At 45.8% G+C, this 27860-nt stretch overlaps 1 protein-coding gene across 2 annotated transcripts in view; it reads right to left on the minus strand.

The window, feature by feature from the left end:
* Window positions 1-27860, minus strand: part of POLR3A (RNA polymerase III subunit A) — a 275253-nt gene that overhangs the window by 41828 nt on the left and 205565 nt on the right. For both annotated transcript variants that reach the window (XM_069240172.1, XM_069240171.1), the window contains 7 exons: window positions 8622-8708; window positions 8421-8503; window positions 8106-8276; window positions 7189-7282; window positions 1454-1546; window positions 1194-1358; window positions 162-326 (listed from right to left, as the gene is read on the minus strand). In XM_069240172.1, coding sequence (XP_069096273.1) covers window positions 162-326; window positions 1194-1358; window positions 1454-1546; window positions 7189-7282; window positions 8106-8276; window positions 8421-8503; window positions 8622-8708 — 858 coding nt within the window. The remainder of the gene's footprint in view (window positions 1-161; window positions 327-1193; window positions 1359-1453; window positions 1547-7188; window positions 7283-8105; window positions 8277-8420; window positions 8504-8621; window positions 8709-27860) is intronic.

Raw genomic sequence — 27860 nt, forward strand, 5'->3', positions numbered from 1 at the left:
CTGACATAACCAGTGGACTCTAAGTTGGAGGAGAAGGACATTCCTAGTTAATAACCACAGTTTTTGACAGTCACTTTTTTGTTGTGATTCTTCCCTTATCCCTGAGCCAAAGCAAGCAGGAACACAGGTAAGCGAAGTTCACTGGAGATATGATACAATACCTCATAGGTGTTGTTGGATGTGGTCTTGGCTCCGTTTACACCGTGCGTGGCCATTACGGCACGCAGGTTGTCGCCCTCCACCAGCAGCTTGAACTTCTGCTTTCCGCTCTGCTCATCAATGTGAATGACAGCTCGTGATACCTCAGGAATGCCTTGAACCACAACCTATCATTGACAGGAAAATGCATAGATTGGTATTTAATATTCCTATTTTTATAAAATCACAAATTTCTTAAACAGCAATACATGGTTCATAGAGATGAAGCATGTGATTTACAGTAAAGATTGGACACAGGCCATGTCTGAAAAGAAACAATTTTTACTCTGAAATCTTTCTGAACCATGTGAAACTACACTGGCACTTTGCTGGATAGTGTGTTGCAGATTCATCAACTCACATAATGCAGTACCACCCTAGGCTGTGTGTGTGCATGTGCTATGACAATTGCACATCCAGTATGGTACAACATAACCCTTATGTCAGTCCTATAATCTGTGCACGCTCATAGTTTTCAGATTACAGCGCCCCCAGAGGCCATGTGTGGTAGCAGAGCCCTGGTGAAACCGGTATTGCTGGTTAGAGCTGATACAGCAACCGCCTGTTGTTAAAGTGTACTTACCGGCTTGCCAGTGGAGGCGTCCTAATGTTACTGCATCCACCCGGCCCAGGTGGGAACAGCTTTCTGACGGTGCAGCACTCTCAAAGGCTACGCCTACTAAGTGCAGCACCCCACGGTGCTAATACACTGAAGGGCTGCAACTGTATAACCGTGTTAAGGTGCTTGCAAAAGTCAGGTGCACTACTACTGTCCTGCTTTGTAGACCAGGAGTGAGGCTGCAGTAATTTCATGTTACAGAACAGCCAAATGAAAGTGATAATAAGTGTCACCTCATGTGACAGCGATCCTAGAGGTCTGCTATGATACTACAGCCCCGTCATGTGACACAGCTTGCAAAGATCCTTCTTTTGTTTAAGTAAATAATTCCTACTTCACACTTTGCATGGATTCAAGGCCACAGCACACATCTTACCTTTGGCAGATCTTCTTTTAAAGACTGAAGAACATAGTACATTGAGCTCTTGCTGTTCTCACGCGGTGTTATGCACAGAACAGCTTCCCCATGTACAGCAATGTCACCAGGTTTCACTCGCAGCTTGGACAAGCAAATAGAATACCTCACGGTTTCTGAATTGACCTGGAGGGGTGAAAAAAAAATAAAAAAATCAAAATAATTTCTCACTGTTCGACTTCTGCCAGGTCATGATCATACTTCCTGGCTGCATTACTTACTTCTAGTCTCAGAAGCCGTATACGTTCCATGGACAGCTTCACCAGGATAAAGCAATCATCTGGAAGAAAGACTTCTTCAATATACTCCGAGATCTGCAAGAGAGGATTCAGGAACTTGGATCAAACTGATTTCCTTACAGGAATTTTTTGAACCATTGTCACAGGGAATGCTTAATGGAAAGCTTGCTCAGAAAACATTTGAAAAAGAATTTAAGGGTAAACTAACCCCTTGTATATCCCACAAACTATTTTATGAATGATCTGCGTAGGAAAATCGTGTCAGAAACTGCCATAAAGACTGCAAAGGGCACGGATGATGTCAGAGTCAACTGGACTCCCTTGCGCGGCCCATTATCACTACAACTTCCTGTTTCAATTCTGGAGTTCATTAACAATTCTGTGTGTTAAACATGGCTCAATTCAAGGGCAAGTAAACAGATTACCTCAGGGCAGACAAATCTGCATAACAGGAAAGATGAAAATGGGATGCACTATGTTTCAGAAATGAAAGCTGAGGAAGAGAATACAATTTTACCAGGTCAGGATTGAACAAATCAAATCTGCGGGTTGGAAATTACCAATTAAATTTCAAAATGTGTTATTTAATTCAACATTTAGGTGTAAAGTCTAGTGACTCCCATCATTTGATCAACAAACGAAAAGAATATACTCACATTTAATTTTTTGATGAAAGGGGTGATTGTGTTTTTTTAGCTTATGGGAGACTTTCCCTCCCACCGAACAAGGAATTTAGGAGTTGTGTGGTAAGGACAGCAGTGACTGGGGACCTCAGCTTGGCACACCTGTGTTGCAGGTTCCACTGCAAGGAATGATGCTTTAAATAAGGTACGCATCCTTATCACTTCAAGCTTCATTGCTACAGTGAACTTTAGAAAGGATACTGGGCAATGCCACTGGAACGTTAGTCCAGATGAAGTGGAAATGTAGTCACTGCAGTAGTAGATCTCACAGATACAAAGTGATTAGAACATCTACAATAAAGTCTCAATTGTTAGATGGGTGCATGGTGTCTTATTCCAGATGGAGAACCGTAAGAGAGGCAGAAGAGAAAATGCTCTAGTTTACATGGGATTGAGCGGCATGAGGTCACTGCTTCAGAGATACAGGAGTGGTAATAGGCATTGTTAGCTCTAGCTAATTCTATGTTGTGAACGAGCCAGACTGTGAGATCAGAGGGCGCCTAAGACTTTTTTCAATGATTTTCCAAATCTCACCCATGACATTTTATGTTCTAGAAGTGGCCAATAAGCTCTTTGGGGTCCTCGCGTTGCTAGAATTGGGTTTATGGTGATAACAGGTGGGCAAATTGTGATGGTTTTGGGTCACTAAAGTACTAGGACAGTAGAAGGTGGACAGAAAGAAGGCGTCAGACTATCAACCCATTGCTTAAAAAAAGGCCTATCTCATCGCACACCGATTGTTGGACCTGGTCCTTTTTGCAGAGTTATCTCCAAACCTTTTGGCTTCTTCCTATTTTGTCTGACCTGTTTTTGCAGGATTTAGGTCTCTGGGCACCTTACCACTGCTAACCAGTGCCAAGGTGCACATGCTCTCTGGCCAAATAGTATTGGTGGTTGGTTTATCAACGATTGGCATATTTGATTTACTAGTAAGTCAACTGAAAAGTGCACTATGGTTGCCAAGGGCCAGTAAATCAAATGCTACTAGTGGGCCTGCAGCATTGATTGTGCCACCCAAAAGAGTATTCCTGTAACCATGTCTCTGACCTGCCACTGCAGTGTCTGTGTGTGGAGTTTTAAACTGCCATTTGACCTGGCAAGTGCACCCACTTGCCAGGCCCAAACCTTCCATTTTAAAATATGCAAGTCACCCCTGAAGTAGGCCTAAGGCAACCCATAGGTAGGCAGGGAGCAGTGTATTTAAACATTAGGACATGTACTGGTGTCATTTACATGTTCTGATAGTGAAATACTGCTACAATCGATTTTCACTATTGCAAAGCCTATCTCACCCCTGGAGTACATGGGGAGTGCCTTGAAATATCTTTTAAGTGTAATTTCTCATTGGAAACACATGGAGATATGGGGTTTGGGCTCTCTGAACTCACAATTAAAAAAATACATCTTTTGGTGAAGTTGATCTTTGAATTGCAAGTATGAAAATGCCACTTTTAGAAAATGGGCATTTTCTTGCTTAACTATTCTGTGCCTCTGCCCGTCTGCTGAATACACGTCTGGGTCAGGATGACAGTTGGGCTGTTTGTGCATTCATTCTAAAGAGTCACACAAAGGGAGCTGAGGTGTGCCCTGCATATCTTGATGGCCCATCACCAGGCTGATGGGTCTTCCTAAGCTAGAGTGGTGGGAGGAGCTGACACCTGCACCCGAATAGGGCTGTGCCTGTGCTCACACAAAGCAGTCTCCATCCCACTGGAGTGTGTTTAGGGCCAAGGCAGGGTCTTGTGCACTACAAAGACTTCTCTTTGAAGTTTGCCTACTTCAACAACAGAAATGGGTATAATTACTGGACCTATGACACCACATAGATGGAATTCTTCAGGACTGAGGACATTCTGCCAGGAAGAAGAGCTGGACGCTGTAGGAGGGACCGCCCCTCTGCCTGTTGCTTTGCCGTGCTTGCCTGCTGCTTCTGTCCTGGGAGTGAAAGGACTGGGCTTTGCTTTCTACATCCTGCTTCCAAAGATTCCAAAGGAGATTGGCTCCTGTTAAGTCTGAGGGGTATCGAAGACTTCATCTACCAGCACCTGGGCTCTCTTGCTGAGAGTCCTGACATGCCAAGTGGTGCCAAATCCAGTTCCCGGGCCCTTGGGAGTGAGTTTTGGTGTAACATGGTAGAAACCAGCACATCAACTGCAGAGCGGCTCTGGAACCAACACCACTCTCTGACTCCGCACCAAAGCTGGCTTGCACCAGAGCTGTGGACCCAGTTGAGTGCAACGACTGTGATGGATGCTGCAGACCAGATGGTGCCGCAGCGCCTCTGAAGTCCTGCCGCAGCGCAAATCCTGAGTGCTGTATCACTGACATCCGTGGCATTAGACTCAAACTCCGCCGCATTACCTGTGGCCCTGTGGTGGGATCGCGGCACCACAAGATCAATGCCTCACATCTTGACCTGCTGGATTCAATGACCCCTGCCTTGTCGTAAGGAACCAACACCTCACCGCCAATGCCGCATCACCTCCGTAAGGAACTGATGCCTCACCTCCTCTGCCTAGCAGTAAGGAACTGATGCCTCACCGTCCCGGTAGCAGTAAGGAACAAACGTCTCTCCTACCAGACTCTGTGCAATGTCTGTTTCCTCATTGTTTTCCAAGGTACTGTACCTGGGGTCAGTGTGAGTCCGTGACCGTCCAAAACTCCCTCCTGATTGGTGTAAGACAGTTGGGACCATCAAGACTCTGTGATAGCCCCAGTTGGAACTACTGTGTTTCTAAGTGCTATATTAAGATTTAATCTTTGAAAAATTGTATCTTTGCTTGTGTATGTTGGACTTTTGTAGTTTTGGTCTTGTTATACTCATATAAACATTGACCATTGTTCTAAACCATTATTGAGTACTTCTGTGGTGTTTTCACTGTGTTACTTTATACATTGCCTCAGAGGTAAGCTTGACTGCTTGAGCCAAGCTTCCAAGGGGGTGAGCAGGGGTTATCTGAGCTGTGACACTCCCTTACCCTGGCTAGAGTGAGGGTCCCTACCTGGACAAGGTGCAAACTACTGCCAACTAGAGACCCCATTTCTAACACTGATCTACAGAAAAGCAACCAGTAGAGGCCGCTTTTAATAAGATGGACCACAGACTCTACCCTTATATAGGGCAGAGGCCCTTTCAAGGAATTAGTTCTGTAGAATGTAGGCAACTCACCCAAAATCTTTCCATAGAGCGGTCACCCATCAGGCAAGACTTATCACCAAGTCATGACAAGTAGTGACCTATCAAGTACTGCTATGGCAGTACATCCATAAGAGGAAAGTTATTTACCTTCAGTAATGCCTTACCTAGTAGAGACTATATGTAGCTGCACATTCCTTACCTTTCAAATCTCCCCAGGCACCAGAGTGGATCTGGAAGATGGTCATGATCAGTACCCCTGCGTGCCAGTAGATGGCGTCAATCTGCTCCACGTCCAACATCAGCATCGTCCGCATCAGAAATTACGCTGAGGGTCCTATATAGGCCCCACCCAGGCATGCCAACATCATATTCTTTTCACAACTTTCCATGCCAGAAGCGCAGTCTCATGAAGAATACAGACTACAGGTGTGTCAAAACTAAGGCCCTGAAAGGGGAACTTGTGCATCTGATACAGACGTCTAGCTGCAGATTCCTTACCTTTGAATAGATACCAAGCAATACCATCCACGGAGAAGGGTCTGCAAACTAATTTCAAACAAGAATGTCCTGCAGAGATGAAATGCCCTTCCTTACGGTCCTGACTGTCTAATGAGCAGTGGTTAGTAAACGTGTGAAGAGATGCCCACACTGCTGTCTGAAAGATGTCCAGGATCAGAACTCTGCGTGCTAATGCAGTGACCGCAGCTTTCGCCTGGGCAGAATGCCGCACAAACCCTCGGGAAGTTACTTTTTTGCGAGTGCATAGCAGACCTTATTGCAGAGTAAGACCCATCTGGAGATGATGTGCCTCTGCACTCCCCGGCCTTTCTTCGCACCCACATACCCTACAAAGTGTTGATCATCCACCTGGACCTCTTTTGTACGATCAAGCTGGAACTCTAACGCTCTTTTTGGGTCCAGGCAATGGTGTCTCTCCTCTTCCATGGAAGGATGTAGGGGTGAGTAAAAAGTAGGCAAGGTTATGAATTGGCCCACATGAAAAGGTGTGACCACTTTTGGCAGGCAAGAGGCACTTGTGTGAAGCACCATTTTGTCAGGATAAGATAGAAAGATAGGGTGGCTTAGATGAGAAGGCCTGCAGCTCCATCACTCTGTGGGCAGATGTAATCGCCACAAGGAAGGCTGTTTTCAATGTGAGAAGCCTGAGAGGACAATTGTGGAGGGGCTCGAAAGGAGCACATATAAAAAAAAAAAAGCCAGAACTAAATTCAGATCCCATTGGGCATAATGAATGGGGAAGGAAGGAACAGATGAGTAAGACCTTTGAGTAACCCATGTACAATAGGAGACTTGAACAAGGAAGTTTGATCAGGCAACAACAAAAAAGGAGAAACGGCAGACAAATATCCCTTAAAAGTGCCGAAGACAGGGCCCAGCTGGGCAAGGGAAAGATTGAACAATAGGACCTCAGAAAGAGGGGCAGAAAGGGGGTCAACAGACTTGTCTGTTTAATGCCACTAATTTCTTCCATTGAGAGGTATATACTGTAGAAAAGATCCCTCAACAAAGCAGGTGAAAATTCTCGAAAAAGAGTTTGACAAAAGTTGAAAAAAGACCAAGCCCAAAGAATGTTCTGATTCCATGACAAGCATTTCCGCATCCCTCTCTACACAACTTCACAGTGTTCATCACCATCCATTGTGGTAAAAATATTTCATTGGACCATAGGGCACCCTCAAATTGAAGAAGCGCTTTTATCAGTTTCTGATTCGGGCACTCCTTTATTTGATGAGCAGGAGACCAGTCATAATAAAAGCTATATAATTAAATGCAGAACTCTTAAAAATATATTTTGGATAAATTAACTTCAGCAACTCTGAATCTTGCAGAACGCACATTCAAAACAGCACTATAGAGAGTTCCAGTAAGCTTACCTCCCCTAAAAGAGTTTTTTCAATTCTTCCTTTCACAAGCCGTCCAAAATCTGCATCATCATCCTTTTCCAAATTTGCAGTTATGATAGGGGTGCTGTAAAGGGATAGGAACAGCAGGCAAAAACATGAGGCACCAGCATAAGTACTACTTGTCATTCACTTCGTACCTGCATCTGTGCTGTTCATGCATTGACCTAGAGGTGTCAGCTAAAAAAATCCTTAAAGTGCAAAGAATTGTAGATGTGAACACATCACCCACGCACAATATGAGTCTTTGAGTCAATTCTGTAGTGTGACCAGCAGCTGCCAATAACTTTAGCTTCAGGATCTGCAACTCAGGCACTACATGGGCTACCAATGTCTTTGCAATTATCAGGTCGTAACTAGAGGTTAATCCATGATTTACCAATGGTTGGGTCTTCAACAGGAGCCTTGCAGTTAGAATATACCAGGCATAACAGATCTCCAACCCCAGCAGTGACCAGGATGGTCAATACTTAAATGTCAGTCTCTGCCTAGTTACGTCTTTGCTCTTCAGTTACACATTGCCCAGGCCTCACAACTTTCTTTCCCTTCAACTGAACTGAAAGTAGACACTTACTGAATAACAAAATGATCCTACCAATATTTAAACTCAATAAAATAATTCAGTTGTAGGTTTTCATTTGCATAAAATAAATTTGGTAGCTAAAATGCCAATGCACTCTTACTTCCAGGCGCTGTGGTACCAGTAAGGATACTTTGTCTAGTATTAGCCATCCAAGCTGCTGAAGGTGAACTATTATTGGTCTGTTTGTATGATTAATCAAGAGACACAACAGCAGTATGGTTTAAACAAATAATTTCTCTCTTCAGGGAGGGTGGGCTGGGCTGAGAAAAGGAGCAACAGGCAAAGCAAGATAAATGCAGAACCCTACCTGATATTCTTGGAGGCATTGATGATCTCCTTGATTCTTGGCACCCCCAGAGTGATGTTCATGGATGCGACTCCAGCAAAGTGAAAAGTCTTCAGGGTCATCTGTGTGCCAGGCTCGCCAATGCTCTGTGCACACAGGGCACCTACAGCGGAACCAGGTTCCATCTGTGCCCTGCCAAGAAACATAAGGCAGATCACACAAGTTAACTCTGAACAGATTTGCAAAAAAACAAACAAAAAAACAAAACAGTGGTGGTCAAGTCAGAGAGCAGGTCTGAACACTACGATGATCTGTTATAATGCAAATATCCAATACCTCATATACTTATCCCTACAGGTCTCCAGGAATTTTTCTAGTTGGGTTGGGGTGATCCTATCCAACTGGTATAACACACGTGGCTAAAGAAGAAAACATTAAATTAAAAGAGTTCGAGATGGTATACCCTAGCCAGCTCTGTGTGCATTTTTCATGGATAGTTCTGCAAAAGCAGAGGGTAGCGGGGTTTGTGAATCATACCTCAGTGGTCCCGTTGTCATTGATGCCGTACTTGTCCCTGGTCTTCTTTATCTTTTCAGACACATCCTTAATAAAGTTTTTGATCTCCTAAAATGAGTAAAAAGGAGTATGAGAACAGAAACAACAGAATCTGCATTTGAATGCAAGAATCACGAGAAGATATGCAGGTGTACTTTTCACACAAACAGACAAAGTTCTTGCCTATCACAAGGGCACACAGGGGATTTGACTATATAAGGTGCGTTTGACATTCTAAACAAACTGGAGTATTTCAAAACATTACCATTGAGAAAGGAGCGCAGGATGTTAACTGACAAATCTTACATAAGATTTTGAATCCTGCTATGGCGCAATGGCTTGAAATGGCCCGTGTGAAAAATGTTTATCTATGACACTTGAGGGCAGCGTAGCTATCATCATAAAACCTCTATAAAATCCCGATGTTTTAAATGCAACCACTGTTTTACCACAGTCGAAGATCGCCAAACCTCCACAATTGTTTGTTCAACTTGCTGCAAACTTCTGAAAGGTGAGAGGAGGTCTCCTTAATTCTGGTATCATAGCATCCTACTCAGGGACATAACAGCAATAGCGTAAAAAAAAAAAAATGGCATGCCTTGGAAAACCAGTAAGCATCCAGAAAAATGCAACAGATTCCTTGATAACGATGAAAGATGTGGGCAAGCATTTCAGAGACCTTATTTCTGGATACATGAAACCAGAAAGGAAAAATATGCGAGTTAACAGCAAAAACACAAAAGTGCAGTAAACACAGGTAATGGCTGCATTTCCCTTTGAACCGTGTGCACAAACAAGTAAAAGCTGTGCTTGCAGGCCACCTTGTAGCTGTAATGAACAAGTCATTCTGATGGAAACAATCTTTCTACACAGATTCTCCATCTGCTGAAGTAGCCCCTACTCACATTGTGGGTGGGAGTTCATCTACCTCTCCATCAGAGGAACATCTTGTGAATTTCATGTCATTATAACGCTTCTAACCAGTGCCAGAAGTGAGATCATCATTGGGGATACTGGGAACCATCTCTGATCCTTACTTCAGTTGTGGCTCCTCACGACACAGATGGATGCCAAAAAAAGTGAAAATGAAAAGAGGAACAGCACCTATAACTTATGCAGTGAAGATGGAAGGGTGGTTACAGCAAATAGGAAACTTTTCCCCCATCAGATAATTTCTTTCAGATTCAACCTCTCTTGAAATACTCACAAAGGCGCAGAATGATAACATTAAGAGGTAATATTAACTAAGCCTCCTCATTCACTGACATCAAGGCAAATGTGAATGGAATACCAACGTGTATTCTCAGCTGCCCTTAATTCTCTGCCTGATTTCTCAGAGCAGAATCTGATGCTTTTAGAGACCCCTTTTTGGAATCTCATAGCACATTTCGGTTCAATTAAATGATCTATTTAGAAATAAGTAGACCCTTCTCTTCACCAGCTACATACACAAACAGGCAACCCTGAATTCCCCTGTCCAGATATTTCAAAAAGTCCATTTAGGATCAAGGGAATAGCACTGATCTGCCATAAAAAGGTTAAGGAGAGAAAGAAAGATTGCTGCGTGTATCGCTGCTATGAGATAATGTTCCGAGACCACCTTATTCAAGGCAGAATGTTGAACTTCCAGACTAACATGGTCCATGAAAAATGATGTGAGGGTTTGTAATTCAAAACCCTTGAAGTGCACCAGTAGGGTGAAGGCTCTCAAGAAGATAGCTCTTAGAGTAATAACATAGGAGCACAGTAATGCAAATGCCCAAAAGAAGGCACTGTCAGAAATGTCATCACCTAATTCAAATCCAATATTTGCTAAGTTATGTTATATTAATTTGTTTAGCTCAATCACAAGAAAGGGTATCCGGGAAAATAAGCAGGGGTGTAGGTGTGAGGTGCTCAAGGTGCTTATACGAAGAGCCAGACCTTCAGTTTCTTGTGGAACTCCAGCAGTGAGGAGGAGGAAGCTCTGATGTGTTGAGAGAGGTCGTTCCGTGTCTTGGGTGCAATGTAGAAGAATGAGTGACCTCCAGTTTTGCTTTTCAGAGCAGGAAATGGGAGGCAGAGCATAGGTGTCTGGTGAGTTGGTGAAGGTGTATTGTGGTCCTGTGTTGTGTAGGGCTTTGTATGTGTGTGTGAGAAGTTTAAAATGGCTGAGCCAGTGAAGCTTCTTCAGGTGCAGTGTGATGTGGGTGCAGCGTGGGAGGTTGAGTATGTGTCTTGCAGTGGTGTACATAAATCGTGTAATTGGCTGGATGGAAGAAAAATAGTAACCAGGCAAGCAAAACAATCATACATGTCACTTCATAGTACCAATACACAGGGGTACAATGGTTAAACACCTTCTATTGGGGCCAAATGACAACTTTCCCCAACATATTGCATAATCTGCTTTCTTTGAAGTTTTACAGATTACAATAAAACCTCCAACATATTCTCGGATAGGTCCTAATCCAGGTATCTCATTCACCTACGAGCCAGGTATAAACGTGAAGGCTGGCCAGCCTTGGGTGGAGAATCTGCCCCCCTTCCTCTCCAAGACAAGTAGCTGGAGGTCCAGAATTCAGAGTACTATAATTTACTTGCCTAGTCCAAAGCAATGCATGTTTTGTGGAAGCAGGCCAACTACAGCTTTCTCAATACTAAATGAATTTGGGATTCTGGGAAGACGTATAGAGGAAAGGGATGTCCTAGATAACAAACATAACATCAAAAAGAACACAGCTAAGCAAAAAACTCTTGGGAGGAAAATAGCTGTCACTTATTGTACAGATATCACCCTGGAAATGTTCTAAACAGAGAAACTGTCTCCCTCCACCTTTGTATGCAGTGCACACTTGTAGAAGATTGCCTGCTCCTAACAAATAAGCACTCTGTTCTGCTTATCTTTCAAATAGGCTCATGTGTAGTAATCTCCTTGTTTGAGGAGCTTCAAACCAGATCTGTGTTATGCCTCTATACAGTGGGAGTAGGCTCACTGCCCCAGCTTGCAGACATAATCTACAGCTATATGGTCAGGACCTGAACCATCTTTCCTTAGACATAACTGGAAAAAAATGCTATGCCAAGCCAATGTTCCTCAGCCACAGGACATTTATGTGAGACTCACTCACACCTCAACCTCATAGAGACTTCTTCTTCATCACAGTGATATTCCGCCAACTGCCAAATGTTGCTGAAACTGATTCTAGAGATCCCTTGGGAAACCAAAGGTCTTTATTAATGTAAGATGTTATAGTGCTAACTTGAATTTATGGAACACGAGAACCAGCAGTGGCTATACTGGTCTTAAGTGGCTGCTTTCCTGGTACACCTCATTCTTAAACCAACTGCAGATAGGCAAGCTGAAACCTAGAAACAATAACCCTGTACTTCAAGAAGCATTTAACAAGTGAATGCCAAGGCTGTCAGGTCAGACTGCGTAACAGCCATCAGATGTTATCTACAACGACCCCTCTCAGGCTTTGCTTCTAGTGGTAAACACCAAACCACCATTAAACTCACAAGTGATGCGAGTAACCTGAGATATCACGTCACCCTGTTTTTAAAAAAAACATATTTTACTAACTTAAGATGTACAGAACGGTTTCCTACATAACAAGAATGGACTCAGTTGAGCACTGGAATAAAGAAAATGAAACTTTACCTTTGCATTGATCTCAGGCATAACAGTGACCCTACATGTTTTACCCACCACAGAAGGAAATAAAATACCTATGGCTTCTGTGTCTTTTCTCTGGGCCACTGTGTAAGTTGTAAAATCAACTGAGAGTCTTGCACTTAAAGATGGTGACAAGTTCTGAAAGCGTGGCAAGATCACTAGATATGTGGAAGTTGGCCTTTATCTGTATCCTCTCAATTATCATGGTCATCAACCTCATTACCACTGGAAAAGGCATATGAGGTAATTTCTCCAAATAAAGACTCAAATACAGAGGAAAACCAGTCCGAAACATTTTTCATGTTTGTTTTTGTTCAGTAAGAACATCCGGGGCAGAAAAGAAGGTGATCACAGAACAGGGGACAGCACCAGCTGCCTAGCTATCATTAGTCTCAAAGCAATGCACAGCACTGGAGGTACAAAAGACACAAAATATGAAGAGGTCATAGACAGTCTTCAGTGCCAAAGGTCTAAACAGCACATCAAAGGAGTCCAGTGAGGGATAATAGAGTCAGTGGGAGCAAAGTCCTTGGTGGTTTCTATTCATTAGGCAAAGTGTGCACTTTTTTGCCATTTTTTTTTTTCCAACGTTCAGTATGCACAGCAAAAGTATCCTAACTGGTTAAGTATGGGTTAAGTCTTATCAAAATGCACCTGCGCCTTTGTTTATTTTATTTATATTAAGTTTTTTTGTAATGTGCACTAGCACCCGTTAGGGTATCCTGGCGCTCAGCAGGCGTGTGCCCCCAGCCTTCACCTTCTTGCATAACTTAAGAAAGGCAGAGGAGGCTTTAATGTGTAGTGGGAGGTCAGTCCACATTTTAGGGGATATGTATGCAAAGGCTCGGCCTTCTGACTTGATCCTTTGGATGCATGAGATGTGTGCAAGTAGAAATCTGGCAGAGCAGAGGTGTTTGGGTTGTTGATGGAAGGACATCAGGCTCTTCAAGTAGGCAGGGCCATGTGTAGTGCCTTGACTGTGTGATGGAGTAATTGGAATGGAGTGCATTTGTATACTGGAAACCAGTGGAGCACCCTGTGGTGAGGTGTGTTTGTTCTCTTGGTGAGGTCGAGATGGCTGCTGAGTTCTGGATGGTTTGTAGTCTTCTGGTGAATGGCTGGGTGATTCTGGCATAAAGGGTGTTCCCAAAGTCCAGGATGCTGGTGACAAAGGCATGCGTGACTGCTTCTCTGGTGTTGTTTGGGGGTCATTTGTAGTTCTTTCTCAGCATCTTCAGGGTGTGGAAGCAGGATGCAGTTACAGCATTGACTTGCATGGTCATGTCCCTCTTGCTGTCAATGATGACCCGAGGTTCCTAGTTTGGTGTGTGTACAAGTTCAGCCAGTCACCAACGGAGTCCCATGGCACAGTGTTTTTTTTTCCCCTGAAGATTACTTCAGTCTTGTCGGTGCCAAGACAGTTTGCTTTCATTCAGATGGAGACTTTGGTCATGAAGAAAGTTAACTTGTTGCTAAAACTGAGAGTCTTGTCCGAGAAGGAGCGTATGAGATGCGAGTCGCTAGTGTAGGAGAGGATGTTGATATTATGTGCATAGACTGCTTTGGATAGAGGGTCATGTAAGCGTTGAAGAGGAATGGGCCGAGGGACGAACCTTGAGATGCTCCGCAGATGAGATTTTGGGCTTCTGAGAAGTATGGCGCCAGGATGACCGCTTGTGTTCTGTCCATCAAGGAGCAAATCTATTGTCGAGCAGGCCTTGAATGGCAATCTCGTGCAGGTATCTGATGAAAATGGGGGGATGAGACTGTTGAAGGCTCCAGAGAATTCCAGGAGAATGAGGACCACTGATTCTCCTCTGTTCTGGATCATGTGGACATAGGCCGTGGCAGCAGCGGTGAGTGCATGGTGTGGAGGAGCTGGGGAGTGACTGTGGGACTTTCCATGAGTTCAGGAAAGTGACTGAGTTGATGGAGGATTTGAAAATCGTGGCGGGGGGGGGGTTGGTAATGGGGGGAGTGTCCCCAGAGTGGATTGACTTCATGGTAGCAGCCATCTAATTTTTGAACAGGGTCAGTTCTTCAGCCAAGATGGCGAGTTGAACAGTGAGGGCAATGGGGTCCAGTTGAGGGTTGTAAATGAAGAATATGGATGTGATTTTGTTGCAGAAGAACTCGGACAGCTTGCTGCAGAGGTCTTGTGAGTGATGATGTTGAAGACTGCTTCAGGTGTTGTGATCTCTTTAATATTTAAGATTTCTTTACTGCTGTTACAGCCAGTGTGGATTTAGTCTACGAGTGCTGTGCGACTGGTTGTTACAGATGTGTTGGTGGTAGCATCTCAGGGCAGATTTCAAGACAAATTTGTCCATTATGTCTTAGCTCATTCCCTAATTATGCTTCAGTTGCCTGCAGGGCTCTTTGTCAACCCAAGCTCCTCTGTGTACTAGCTGGCTTGTGGTCATATTTGTGTTGCTTCACTGCGCTTGAGAGGGGCTAGGGTGTCAGTGAAAGCAGCGATCCAGTAACTCTCATCAACTTCTGGCAGGCTGCTAGTGTGCTCGGGTCAGGGCTTCGAGGGTAGTTGTCCATTCCTCCGCTATGATATTCTTCCAGTTATGGCAGGCAGGTCGGTAGTGACTGCTGAACATTGGTATTGGTTTGCAGATTGTGGTTTTGCTGAAGGAAGAGAATATCAGATGCAAGGGGTGTCCAGCGGCAGGGAGTGGGTCCAGTGACGTGTTTGTAGAGGCCAAGGTTTCCGTGGTTTTCTAAATGGGAGTTCGAGTTTGGGTCAATGCAGTCTTCCCAGTGAAATTTCAGGTCTCCAAGGAGGATAAAAGTACTGGAGTCTAAGATGGGTGCAACAAAATCCATGACGTTAATGGCAAAGAATGAGTGAGATCCTTGTAGACTGTTTTGCTGATGCTTAGCTTGAACATGAGGCGTTCCATGCATTTAGTGGATGTGTCTGTGGAGGTGGAGCAGCTGATGGTGTCCTTAAATATGATGGTGATTCCGCCCCTGGCTTGTGGTACAGGTCGTGACAAGCAATCTTGTAGCTGGTGGGGATGGCTGTGACAATGTCTTGTGCCAAGGCTGTGTTCAGCCATATTTCTGTGAGAAAGAGCAGGTCCGGGCCGGGGCTGTTGTCATGTGGTATGTCCCAGATCTCCATGGAATGTTTAGTGAGTGATCGGGTGTTGAGGACATGCATGAGAGTGCGGGGAACTGTGTAGGAGACAAATGATCCATGTGTGTATGGGAGTCATTTTGGGGGATGTCTGTGTAACAGATAGCAGTGGGTAGCGTGGAAGTGTGCAGGAGAGGAAGAGGAGGCTGGAGAATGCTCCTTCTGTGTTGTGTGATGCTATGAGAAAGCATTCCTCAGAGAGGTGGCTGGGGACGATAGCACAGAGGAGCACAACAGGGTAGTGATATAAGAGGGTGGGAACACCAGGCTTTGTGGCCTCTGGGGTCCTTAGAGTCGTTCCAGGTGTCAGGGGGCACATAAGGGCTTACCTTTGGTGCATCCATCATTATCAAGTCCTGGGAGGGGGAAGACCCCTCTAACAGCACTGTCAAGGGCCCACCTAATAGATGTGTTAGAGATGGTCTGTCCTTGCAATACTATTTCCTGAGCCCTTTGTTTGTACTAGTCTGGTAAGTTCTGTATAAGCTCTCCATCTCATCCCAGTGGGCGCAATCATACCTTGCTGAGAGTCCTAATGAACTGGCAATACACTGATGCGTTGCTGATTTTGCAGCAGCTCTTTTTCCTGCTGCATCATATTTTTTGCTCTCTTGATCTAGGGGCGGGGCATCCCAACTTCCATGGGCATGTGCTCTTTTGTGTGCAGCATGGACCACTAGTGAGTCCGGCAGGAGCTGGCCAGTAATGTACGGTGGGACAGAAGGAGGAAGCTTGTATTTTTCCCATGGAGTAATAAATCTAGCTTTTAAAGGGTCTTTGAATACTTCCTGTGTTGGTTTGAGCATGCCTTTCAGCATTGGCAAGAACTGGTTTGTTCACTGTGTGTGATATGGTTTCTACCAAGGAGTCCTCTTCCTTCACTGAATGAAGGTCAACTTTGTGAAATTAGGTGCCCTTTGAATAACCTCACAACATGATGTGCTGGTATCAGGGGGAGAAGGCTTTGACAGATACAAGTCTGGTTTGTTGGATCCTGGAGGTAACAACCCATAATCACCCCAAAGATCATCTTGCAGAACCTGGGTGTATGGAATTTCATAAATCTAATGGGGGGCTACTCTCCCCCATAGTATGGGAGATAAGGGTTGCTGTGGAGGTGGTGGAGGAGGTGTAGGAGGAAGCAGAGGGTAACAGTTGTCTGTGGTAAGGGGCTTGTACATGTGTCTGTTGCTGGTTAAGATGTGGTGGGGGCTCCATGGTTAACTGTTCTTCAAAGGTAAGCTGCCTCTTTCAACGAAGTGTCTGCTGGACCGGAGGTGGAGGCTTGGTGATGATTTTGCCTGTGTGAGGATGAATACAAAGGCCTTGTTTGCAGAGACTCCAGATCCTCCTGCAGGAGCCGAACGGTAGGCTGCTGCATGTCAGAGTTCGCTGTTGTGGGGAAACTGAGTTGCACTGGCTGTTTTGTCTTCAAATTCGCTTTCAAGCCAGAAACAGGTTTTGTCTCTGAAGTCGCATTCCCCATTGGTCGCTGGTTAGATTTCGATGGAGGCTTCAGAATTGAGCTTAACCTAGATCCCAAATGGGTTTCTGAAGTCAATGAGTTCTTTAGCTCCAAAGTGCCTCTTGGCGTTGATGCAGCAGCAGGCGCTGAAGATGTCACTTGCGTTGTAGGAAAGTGCCCCTTTTTGACATAGTCATCCCCTACTTTTTCCCCTAGTAATTGATGCAAGTTTGACTGAAAGTACACTGCGTTCCTGCTAATTAGGTCCCAAGTGCTAGATCTCTTTACTTAAAATTGTGCAATCGTTCCCCAACTGGCCATAACTTTGACACCTCTGTAAGTCTCTAGTAAATGGTACCCTTGGTACTTAAGGCATGGGTTCTGAAGAGGATCCCCCAGGGCTGCAGCATGTACTATGCCATCCTCAGGAACCCCTCACCTGATACAGGAAGACTGCCATTGCTGGCTACGTTTCTTGGTGCAGGATTTATTAATACATGCACATAGAGGGCACCTTTGAGGTGCCCCCTGAAAAACCTAACACTACCTGTGTGCTGTCTGAATTGTTCCAACTAGCCTGCCACCACCAGACACGTTTCTGTATCCCCAGGGCGCGAGGCTTTCCTCTTAGGTATACAGAAACCAAGCTTGCTCTGGCAGGGTTGTTAGGGTTGTTAGCACACCCCTCCCAACAGGATGACCTGCGAATCTGCATTCCGAGACAGGGGGCTCCAAAGAAGCCCACCACCCTTGGTATGCAGGTCTTGCATCACTAAAAGGAGAGATGCTGAGCCCCCCCCCCCCCCCCCCCCCCCCCACTCAGGGCCCATCTGGCACCTAGACAGGTGGGAAAAGGATAAGTTACTTACCTGTAAATCCTAGTTCTCTTCCAGGGGTATCCTCATCAAAGTCATAAACATTGAATATTCCCGCCCTTGTGCGGGGACCCCGGAGCATATATATATAAAATACATACATATTATCATGTGTAAAACAGCAAGGCAGGCTATAATCATAAATAGGCTAAAATGCTTTTTTTTTTTTTTTTTTTTCATATTATAAAATCACAATAGATCATAAATATCTACCTAAGCCCCAAAAACTGGACTTAGGGAAGTAAACAGCAGTAAATAGCAGAGAAAAATAGAAAAAACCACATTGAAAAACAATGAAGCATTCTTAGCCAATAGGCTGCATGCAGGTTAACACAGGAGAACCATAAAAACTTTGGCACCGTGCCTTTAAGACCCTGAGCACCTCCAGTATCCCACCATGCCTCAGGGGTGAAGGGAAGGTGACAGTTGGTTCACAGTTAGGTCAGTACTTTTTTACGGTGACAATCTGTGTAACTGATCAGAAAGATAATCTGTCCTGCACTTCTAGGAGACTTGAGTCCGGGGAGGAGGGTGGGTTGTTTATGACTTTGATGAGGATTCCCCTGAAAGAGAACTAGGATTTACAGGTAAGTAACTTATCCTTCTCTTCCAGGGGATCCTCATCAATAGTCATAAACATTGAATAGATTAGCAAGCCCATCCCTAGACTCTGCGGACTGTCTGAAAGAAGTGCAGGAAAGAATACATATTCATGCAAATAGATTTCTAAGAGAGGCCTGCCCCACCTGGGCATCCGCTCTTGCATCAGAGTCTAAACAGTAATGCTTAGTAAAGGTATGCACAGACTTCCATGTAGCAGCCTTACAAATCTCGGAAATTGGTACATTGTTAAGGAGGGCAGCAGTAGCCGCTTTTCCCCTTGTGGAATGCGCTTTTGGCCTAGCCAGTAATTGTTTATTAGCCAGCTGGTAAGTGTTAACAATACAAGACACAATCCATCTTGATATCGTTCGTTTAGACGCTGCCTCTCCTGTTCTTAAATGACCATAATTCAGAAACAAATGGTTAGAATGTCTACTCGGTTTTGTTTTGTCCAAATAGAATTTCAGCACTCTTTTCAAGTCTAAAGAATGCAGTGCTTTCTCAGCCGGAGTCTCCGGATTGGGAAAGAAAGTCGGTAAAGATATAGTCTGATTGATATGGAATTCTGACACCACCTTCGGAAGGAAAGATGGGTGAGTTCGCAGAACGACTATTATCGTGAAAAACCGTGTACGGTTCTCTGCAAGACAGAGCCTGAATTTCGCTGACCCTCCTCGCTGAAGTAATGGCCACCAAAAAAGCCGTCTTCCACGTAAGGTGCTGTAAAGAGGCCTTGTGGATAGGTTCAAAGGGAGGGCCCATAAGCTTTGACAGGACTACATTCAGTTCCCATGGAGGAGAAGGTCTCCGAATGGGAGGAAAAACCTTTTTCAAGCCTTCTAAGAAATCCTTGACTACAGGTATCGTAAAGAAGGATTCCTGAGAAGGCGACTTACGATAAGCTGTAATTGCCGACAAATGTACCTTAATAGATGATACCTGCAGACCAGACTTCGCCAGATGAAGCAAATAGGACAGTATGACATCCTCCTGAGCTCGTATGGGGTTTATACCTTGTTGAGAGCACCAGATGTAAAATCTCTTCCACTTAAAAGCGTAAGAACACCGCGTGGAAGGTCGTTTTGACTCTTTCAAGATGTTCATGCACTCCTGTGAGAGCCCTAGGTGCCCATACTGCAGGAATTCAGGAGCCATGCTGTCAAGCTCAGAGAGGGAAGGTTGGGATGTAGGATTCTGCCTTCCATTCTGCTCAGGAGATCCGGTCTGCACGGCAACCTCCTGTGAGGTTTTTCCGATAAGTTGAGTAGATCCGTGTACCAGAATTGGCGGGGCCATTGTGGCGCTATCAGAATCATTCTGGAGTTGTAAAGTTTGTTGATTACTGCCGGTATGAGGGGAATCGGTGGAAAGGCGTAGAGAAATATCCCTGACCAGTTGATCAACAGGGCATTCCCTTGAGATCCCGGACGGCAGAACCTGGATGCGAAGTCTGGGCATTTTTTGTTTACTTCGTCTGCAAAGAGATCCAACTGGGGACGACCCCATTGACCGAAGATGTCCTCGGCGACTTCGTCGTGTAGGACCCAGTCGTGCGCGTCTTCTAGATGTCTGCTCAGGAAATCTGCCTCTACGTTTTGCTGACCTGGCAGGTGTACCGCTGTGATAGACATTCCCCTGGCCATGAGCCAATGCCATATCGTTTGGTACTCTCGAGATAGAGGTAGTGATCTTGTTCCCCCCTGTTTGTTCAGATAATACATTGTGGTTGTATTGTCCGTCTGAATTAGGAGAGATTTCCCCTGAACCAATGGAGAGAAAGATTTGAGAGCCAGATGGACCGCTCTGAGCTCCAGTAGATTTATGTGATAGTTCTTTTCCCTGTCGGACCACAGACCCTGAGCTTGGAAGGAACCCAGATGAGCACCCCAACCCTGAAGAGACGCATCCGTTACCAGAGTGTCGGCTGGAATTGTCTGGTGAAACGGAGAACCTATCGACAGGTGAGGTCTGTGCATCCACCATTGTAGTGATTGAAAAGCCGCTGCTGGTAGTCGTACTCTGTCGTCCCTGCGACCAGTCTTTTGGCTCCAGTTGTTCTCTAATGCCTCCTGAAGGGGCCTCATGTGTAGCCTGGCGTTCGGGACAATGAAGATGCATGAAGCCATGGAGCCCAGAAGCGATGTCACCTGACGAACAGTAGGTGCATCGGCTTTTAATAGTTGTTGACACTTCCTGTGGATCGATAAAAGTCGTTCCTCCGAAGGATACACTCTTTGGAGCTCTGTGTTTAGTATAGCTCCCAGGTAGTGGAGGTTTTGTGTTGGAATCAAGGTTGACTTGTTGTGGTTGATTTGAAGACCTAGAGACTCGAAAGTTCTTAGTACAATGTCTCGATGTTTTCTCGCCTGATCCGGAGAGGAAGCCTTCAATAACCAGTCGTCCAGGTAGGGGTAGACTAATATTTTTTGTCTTCGAAGATGTGCCGCTACCACTGCTACACATTTTGAAAAGACTCGGGGTGCAGACTTCAGGCCGAATGGTAGGACTCTGAATTGGTAGTGCTGTTTCGCTATTTGGAAACGTAAGAATTTCCGATGTTTGGATGCGAAAATATGCATCCTGTAGGTCGATGGAGCACATCCAGTCTCCCTGATGCAGTTGCGGAACAATCTGGTGAAGGGCTAGCATCCTGAACTTCTGTTTTCTTATGTACTTGTTCAGGAGCCGTAAGTCCAGAATTGACCTGAAGATGCCCTGTTGACCCTTTTTCGCCACCAGAAAGTAACGGGAGTACACCCCTTTTCCTCTTTGTGCCGGTGGAACCTTTTCTACAGCTTTCTTTTGTAGGAGTGCAAGAACTTCCTTGCGTAGCAGGCTGAGATGAGAAGGAAAACATCTTGCTGGTGGCAAGTGTGGAGGAGGTTTTTTGAAAAGAAGAGAATAGCCATGTTCGACAATATTGAGCACCCATTTGTCTTTTGTGATGGAGTGCCACTCGTGAAGATGATGCGTAATACTTCCCCCCACCGGAGTGGTGCACAGTGCTGAGGGAAGCAATGCTTCATTGCTTTGTTGGCGTCTTTGCTGTAGACTGTTGAGGTCTACTTGCCCCTCGGTCTCTTGTGGGTCTACGCGCCTGAAACAGGGGACGCCCCTGTCGTTGCTGTGGCCTCTGAGACCAGTGAGGGGTTTGAACCCTCTGCTGGAATGGGCGTCTGTCGTACGGCCTGTACCTCCGCCTGAAGTCTTTCTTACGTTCCAGGCCCACTGCCCTCATAGTGTCCACCTCTGTTTTCATTCGGGCCATCTCTTCATCCGCGTGGGTACCGAACAACGAATTCCCGCTGAATGGGAGGTTTAAAATACGTTGTTGTGCTTCCTGTTTCAGACCAGTGAGCCGTAGCCAGGAAGACCTCCTAGCGCAGATTCCGTGCGCATACCCATGCGCAGCCAAATCCGCCCCGTCCGCCGCCGCGCTGATGACCTGGTTAGATACTAGGCTCCCTTCCTGCAAGATTTCCTGGAAGTCCTGTCTATCTTCCCTGGGCAACTTCTCTGTAAATCTGTGGAGTGAGTCCCACAGAGAGCGGTCATATCTGCCCAGAAGTGCTGAGGCGCTGGAGACCTTCATAGCAGATGCCGCCGTACCGCACATCTTTCTCCCCAGGGAGTCTAGGTGTCTGCTCTCCTTATCCGGGGGGACTGTGGAAGATGATGCCACAGAGTGTGTTTTTCTGGCTGCGGCTAAGATAACAGAGTCCGGTGGCGGATCCTCCTGCAGGAATAAAGGATCTTGCTCCGGAGCTTTGTACTTCTTTTGAATCCTAGCCGGGGCAGACTTGAGAGTGGCTGGAGTCAGAAAGGTGTCCATAGTAGGTTGCAGCAAACCCGGTACTAGTGGCAGCAGTTTTCTCGAGACTGATCTGTGTTGTAGAGTCTCAAAGATAACTGAGGATGAGGTGGCCGGCTCCGGTACCTCAATATTTAGTTTCTGCGCTCCCCTTAAAAGAACCTCATTAAAAGTGGTGATATCATCCACCGGTGAGATCCTAGCAGGTGGAGAATCTGTCAGTGTGGGGGAGTAGCGCCCAACAGACGATCCTGAAGAAGACCAAGAGGGTGATCTTCTGTGTGGTGTTCGCGACCTGGTTCTCCTTCGGGAACGAGACCTGCTACGAGAAGCTGTAGCAGAGTGTGCAGGTCTTGTGGTAGGCTGACGAGGAGCAGAACGAGCCTGTCCTGCTCTAGCTGTAGGTGATGGCGTTCTAGGTAATGAGGCAGTAGGAGAATACATCCTAGAGTATTGGGAATCCGGGGATGCTGCCGGTCTATTCAGGCTCTCTAACCATCTAGGTGATAGAGTGATGGGAGAAACATGCCCCGATGAGCCCGCTCTGGAATGGGATGATGCACTCCGTATAGAGACCACCGGTGAGGGAGCTTTATCCGCTGGCTCTACTGCCTGTGACACAGCTGAAGGTTGTGTCGACGTCGATTGCATCCTCGACGTTGAAAAATGCGATGGGTCGGCTGTTCGACGTCGAAGGTCTTGACGTTGAATGTCTCGACGCCGAGCGGCGATCGCGGGATCTGGACCTACTCGCCGTCGTGTGTCTCGACGTTGAGTGGCGAGTGGTCGACGGCGGATGTTCATGCCGTCGTGGCGATTTTGACGTCTTGTCCTTCGACGCCAAGGGGTGAGACGTTCTCGACGGCGAACGGGAGCGCCGGAGATGGCTCGACGCCGAACGGCGGCCTGCCGTCGACGGAGATGTACCCCTGTGCTGTCCATGCTTCGACGCTTTGTCCCTCGACGTCGTTCTGGACACCGTCGACGGCGATCTATGCCGGTGAGACGGTGGCAACGATGACGTCGATGGAGAACAAACAGGCACAATCCTACCTGTCGACGTCGATCTGGCCATTCCTTCTGTTGGAGGCCGGGGAAGTGAAGAGGATGTTGACTTTTTCCTCTCCTGAAGCCCATGCAGCCTGATTTTCTCTCTGTCTTTGAGAGTCCTCCTTGACATCTTCTTACAATACTTGCAGGTGTCAAGACAGTGACTCTGTGGCAGGCAGACAATACACAGAGAGTGTGGGTCTGACTGGGCTTTCTTCTTCCCACAAGAAGGACATTTTACAAAAAGAGATGGCATTTTCTGTCAGAAAAGACTGCCAAACTCAGACAAAAGATGTTATCTGTCGAGTAAACAGGAAAAACACTATTTTTAGGGATTTTTCTGAAGAAAAACTCAGAAAAACTGAGAGCTCAATGCTCCAGGATCCTCTCAGAAGAAGCCGGATAAAAGAACTGACCTAACTGTGAACCAACTGTCACCTTCCCTTCACCCCTGAGGCATGGTGGGATACTGGAGGTGCTCAGGGTCTTAAAGGCACGGTGCCAAAGTTTTTATGGTTCTCCTGTGTTAACCTGCATGCAGCCTATTGGCTAAGAATGCTTCATTGTTTTTCAATGTGTTTTTTTCTATTTTTCTCTGCTATTTACTGCTGTTTACTTCCCTAAGTCCAGTTTTTGGGGCTTAGGTAGATATTTATGATCTATTGTGATTTTATAATATGAAAAAAAAAAAAAAAAAAAAACTTGCATAGAAATAAAGCATTTTAGCCTATTTATGATTATAGCCTGCATTGCTGTTTTACACATGATAATATGTATGTATTTCATATATATATGCTCCGGGGTCCCCGCACAAGGGCGGGAATATTCAATGTTTATGACTTTGATGAGGATCCCCTGGAAGAGAATGAGTAGTGATAGAGGCGTGCCCACCTGTCAGGTCAGACCCACCGTAAGGTGAGCTGCCTGATGTGGACACAATCTATGAAAGCCTACCATCTTGGTGATGGTAGAACTAGGGACTCTGGGACAGGGTTATGCCCAATTCCCTCAGGAAGTGGTTATACAGACAGTATAGTGACCCCAGGAATAAGTAGCCCATTGGCTACTACTCTACACTCCCCGAAAAGCCCCTAAATTCAGTATTCAGGGGCGCACATGGAACCAGGAAATCAGATCCTGCTGAGCTGAAGAAGGACACTCCAGAGAAGCAAAAGGCAAGAACTGAAGACCAGTGACGGACACTGTGTCAACCCTGCCAGCCTGTCTGCTGCCTTCGACAACTGCAAGAAAGATGCCTCGTCATCCAGCTGCTGAAACTTCCAAAAGCCCAGGAAGACTGCTAGCCTTCATAAAAGTGCAAGGAACTCCTGTGTAGGAGCGAAACTGCTTCTTTGCACCTTTGCAGGGACCCAAGAAACACTGAAGAGGACTCCGGACCGCCAAAAGCAGATGCCAGACAGCACCACTGCACCCGTGCCCCCTAGCCAGAGTTGAAGTGTGCTAATGGTGCCAGTGTGGTCCCCAGCCTCTCCAGAGAAAAAGTCCATTGTGGGTTTCCACACTGTGACTGTCACACCAACACCTGCAGCCTCTTTGTGAAGGCCCCCCTCAATCGCGACTGTCTCCAGTGACAGCAACCAGATGGCCCACGGCACCTCTGCCCGGACACCCCCAACTGAGAAGAGGACCACTGGTGTAGTTGTGCCCCCCAAGCCTTGAGCCCACTTGTTGGTTCAGTCGGACTGTTCCCCAAGCCCATGCCTGCAGCCTCTTTCTGTGGTTCCACTCCACTGCAACCGCCACCAGTGACCCAAATTCGGCGGTCCAAGAACCCTCTGCACCTGGATGTCCTGGACCGAGGAGAAGAGGAACCAAGCATCACAAGAACCCTTGGTGGTACAGCCTGACTGGATCCCCCAGTCCTAACCTGCAGCCTCTTTTCAACTGGAATAATCCCTATTGACCAACATTGGGTACCCAGCGCTATACTCCACCTCTGCACCCAGCTGCTCCAGTGCCGCCCGGTGTGACCTGTTGGTGTGGCCTTGAACCTTGCCCCATACCTACCTTTAGTCCATGAGATTGGTCCCGTAAGTCAATGTACTCTACATGTATGCAGTGTTGGCTTTTTTCAACAGGATAACATTGCAGCCTTTAAGAATAGTCGACTTTCCCAAACTGGAAGGATTTTACTTGCAAAACATACTTACTTGATCCTTTTGTTTCTGGTAACAAAACATATGTAAAGATACTTGCTATTTTTGTAAATGAGTGTGTGTCTTCTTAGTGAGTAGTGTGTTTCATTTATTGACTGTGTGAGTATTTGCAGATGTCTAACACTCCACTCTGATAAGCATAAGGGTGCTCGACACACTATCCCCTAAGAGAGCACCTTGGATTTGCTAGAACAAGCCCCTGTGCACTAATAAGAGAACCACTGGACTCTTTGCATGATATATCATTTTAATATATCATATAAAGATCCAGCTTCCTGCAGGCATCAATGAAGTTTTGCTTTTGGGGTCCTGACTCGTGCCTGAGAAGGGCCCAATGTTGGCTCTGAAATTTTAGATCGGTACAGGCCATGGATCGTAAGCAGGGTGGCCTGGCTGACTGGGAATGGGGGCTCGAAGTCCGTCCCCCAGAGGGGTGGTGAGTGCCTTGTTCAGGTGTGGTACTCACTGTGTGGACACTGCTGTTGTGTCGAAGCCAGCTGCAGCTCCTGGTCTTCTGACTCTAATAGTGATTCTGGATCCAGGCTGATCGCCATTACTTGGCCAGCGTCTATTTTCTCTTCTCATTCCTTCTGTTCGACATCTTCTCCAAAGAAATCAGAGATCTCCTTAACCCTTTGTTGCTCCACTGTGAGCCGAGGTCAACACAATTCTTGATGGTTTTCTTGGATCGGAACTAAAGGCAGGTGGAGCAGGATACCTCGTTGTGGTCACAGATTGCAGACTGCATGCTGGTCTGTCCAGAAGTACTTCAAGTGACACTGTGGACAGTCTCTGAAAGGTGTCTTTTCCATTACTCTGTGATCATTCTCAAAGGTGGGTGAAGTTGAACAAAGCCCGGCCAAGCCATGACCCTGCTCAAGGAGAAACTCTTGATGCAGAACAGTTGACTGTGGCATCATTGAAGGAACAAGAGGAGGCAGAGATTGTTCTTTGAACTATCGGAAATGGAGAAACTTGAGGCCCTGACAAAGTTTGCCATGCAGTGTCGACTCAGAGCCTTGACTAAGCACGTCCGAAGCAGATGGCGGAAGAACTATTGATTCGGTGTTCATGCTCAATCGTGCCTAAGGGAGGAGTCACTATACCTCGTGACTCAGAAGACTTCTTTGAACAAAAACAAGTTGTACACTTACAGGTCCAACACCGGATGGCAGGAGTATGCAAAGCACGTGTATCTACAGTTACACATGTCACAAACAAATAATTCTGCCCCCTACCAGTAATGTATGGCTATGGGAATGGGATGTCCATTATGGACTTTTTGGAGAGGGTGTAGTCATATACCTTGCCTCAGAGTTGCCTTAATATTGGTAGATCTGAATCTATGGGTTAAGGTTCCTCAGGCTACACTATGCACCAGCAAAGCAATCGGAGTATGTAATATAAAGGTCCATGTAAACACAAATTTGTTAATGCTTTACTTGCTTATTCTTATGCCTTCCTTGGAAGATGGTACCACCCTCTCTTTATTTAGCACTCCATATTTAAAAGAAAAGATTGCCGGGCAGTTGCATATTTTTCACCTGGATGCATATAATTCCAGTACCATAAGTCCAAAAAAACACAAGTAAAATGTTTTGTTAGTATTATGGTATATGTCCCATTTTGTAAATCCTGTTTTGAGATCCTGGTTGATTAACTTGTGTTCATATGTTCAGCCAAAACGTGTTTTGCCCATCATGCTAGTAAGCTATGGGCCTTTTCAAGGCACTGAGTCATTACAAAAACAGTTCTAAATGCAAGATGTGGAGAAGAATTCTTGATCCTCCACAAAGCCGGAAGGTTCTGTTGGGGGCAAATCACTGAGTTTCTGTCCTTTTGGTAAAAAGTAGAAAACCTCCTAAAGTGTAATCAGAGTTTTTAAGTTAAGTCCATTTTCTGCTCTGAGCAAAAAGAAAGAAATGTCTTGATGGATCTGCTGTGAGGTTGACGATAGCCAGAGAAACTTATGGCATTCAGGGCCCAGCCTTGGGATAGGCTTGGGAGACACTGCAGTCAGAATCTTGGAGTTCTGACTGCGTGGTTCCTCCCCAGCATGGGAGTGGTGAGATAAATCCCACTTGGGGGCCTTGTGCTTGCGGTGAGACTTATCCTTTGATTTCCATATGCCCAAATACAGTGGATTAGAATAAGCCCTGGATTGGGAAAAGGCCAGGACTTGGAGTGGCAGTGGGTGTGATGCTTACAGTTGGACCTACCTCGCTTTTTGTGCTCCATGACGCATAGTTTACCTATATGCCCTGAGAGAGAGAACATTTCAGAGCGCATTTATATCCTTTGGGGTTTGCTTGAAACATTTTGAATACAGAGACGTATTCTGGAAATAGAATTGTGCTGGTAAATAAACTCTGAACTATATTTTAACCATTTGGCTTTGGTGGTTAGAGACTTTACAGTCAATAACATTTCT

Source organism: Pleurodeles waltl, chromosome 6 (assembly GCF_031143425.1).
Source record: "Pleurodeles waltl isolate 20211129_DDA chromosome 6, aPleWal1.hap1.20221129, whole genome shotgun sequence".
NCBI classification, from domain to species: domain Eukaryota; kingdom Metazoa; phylum Chordata; class Amphibia; order Caudata; family Salamandridae; genus Pleurodeles; species Pleurodeles waltl.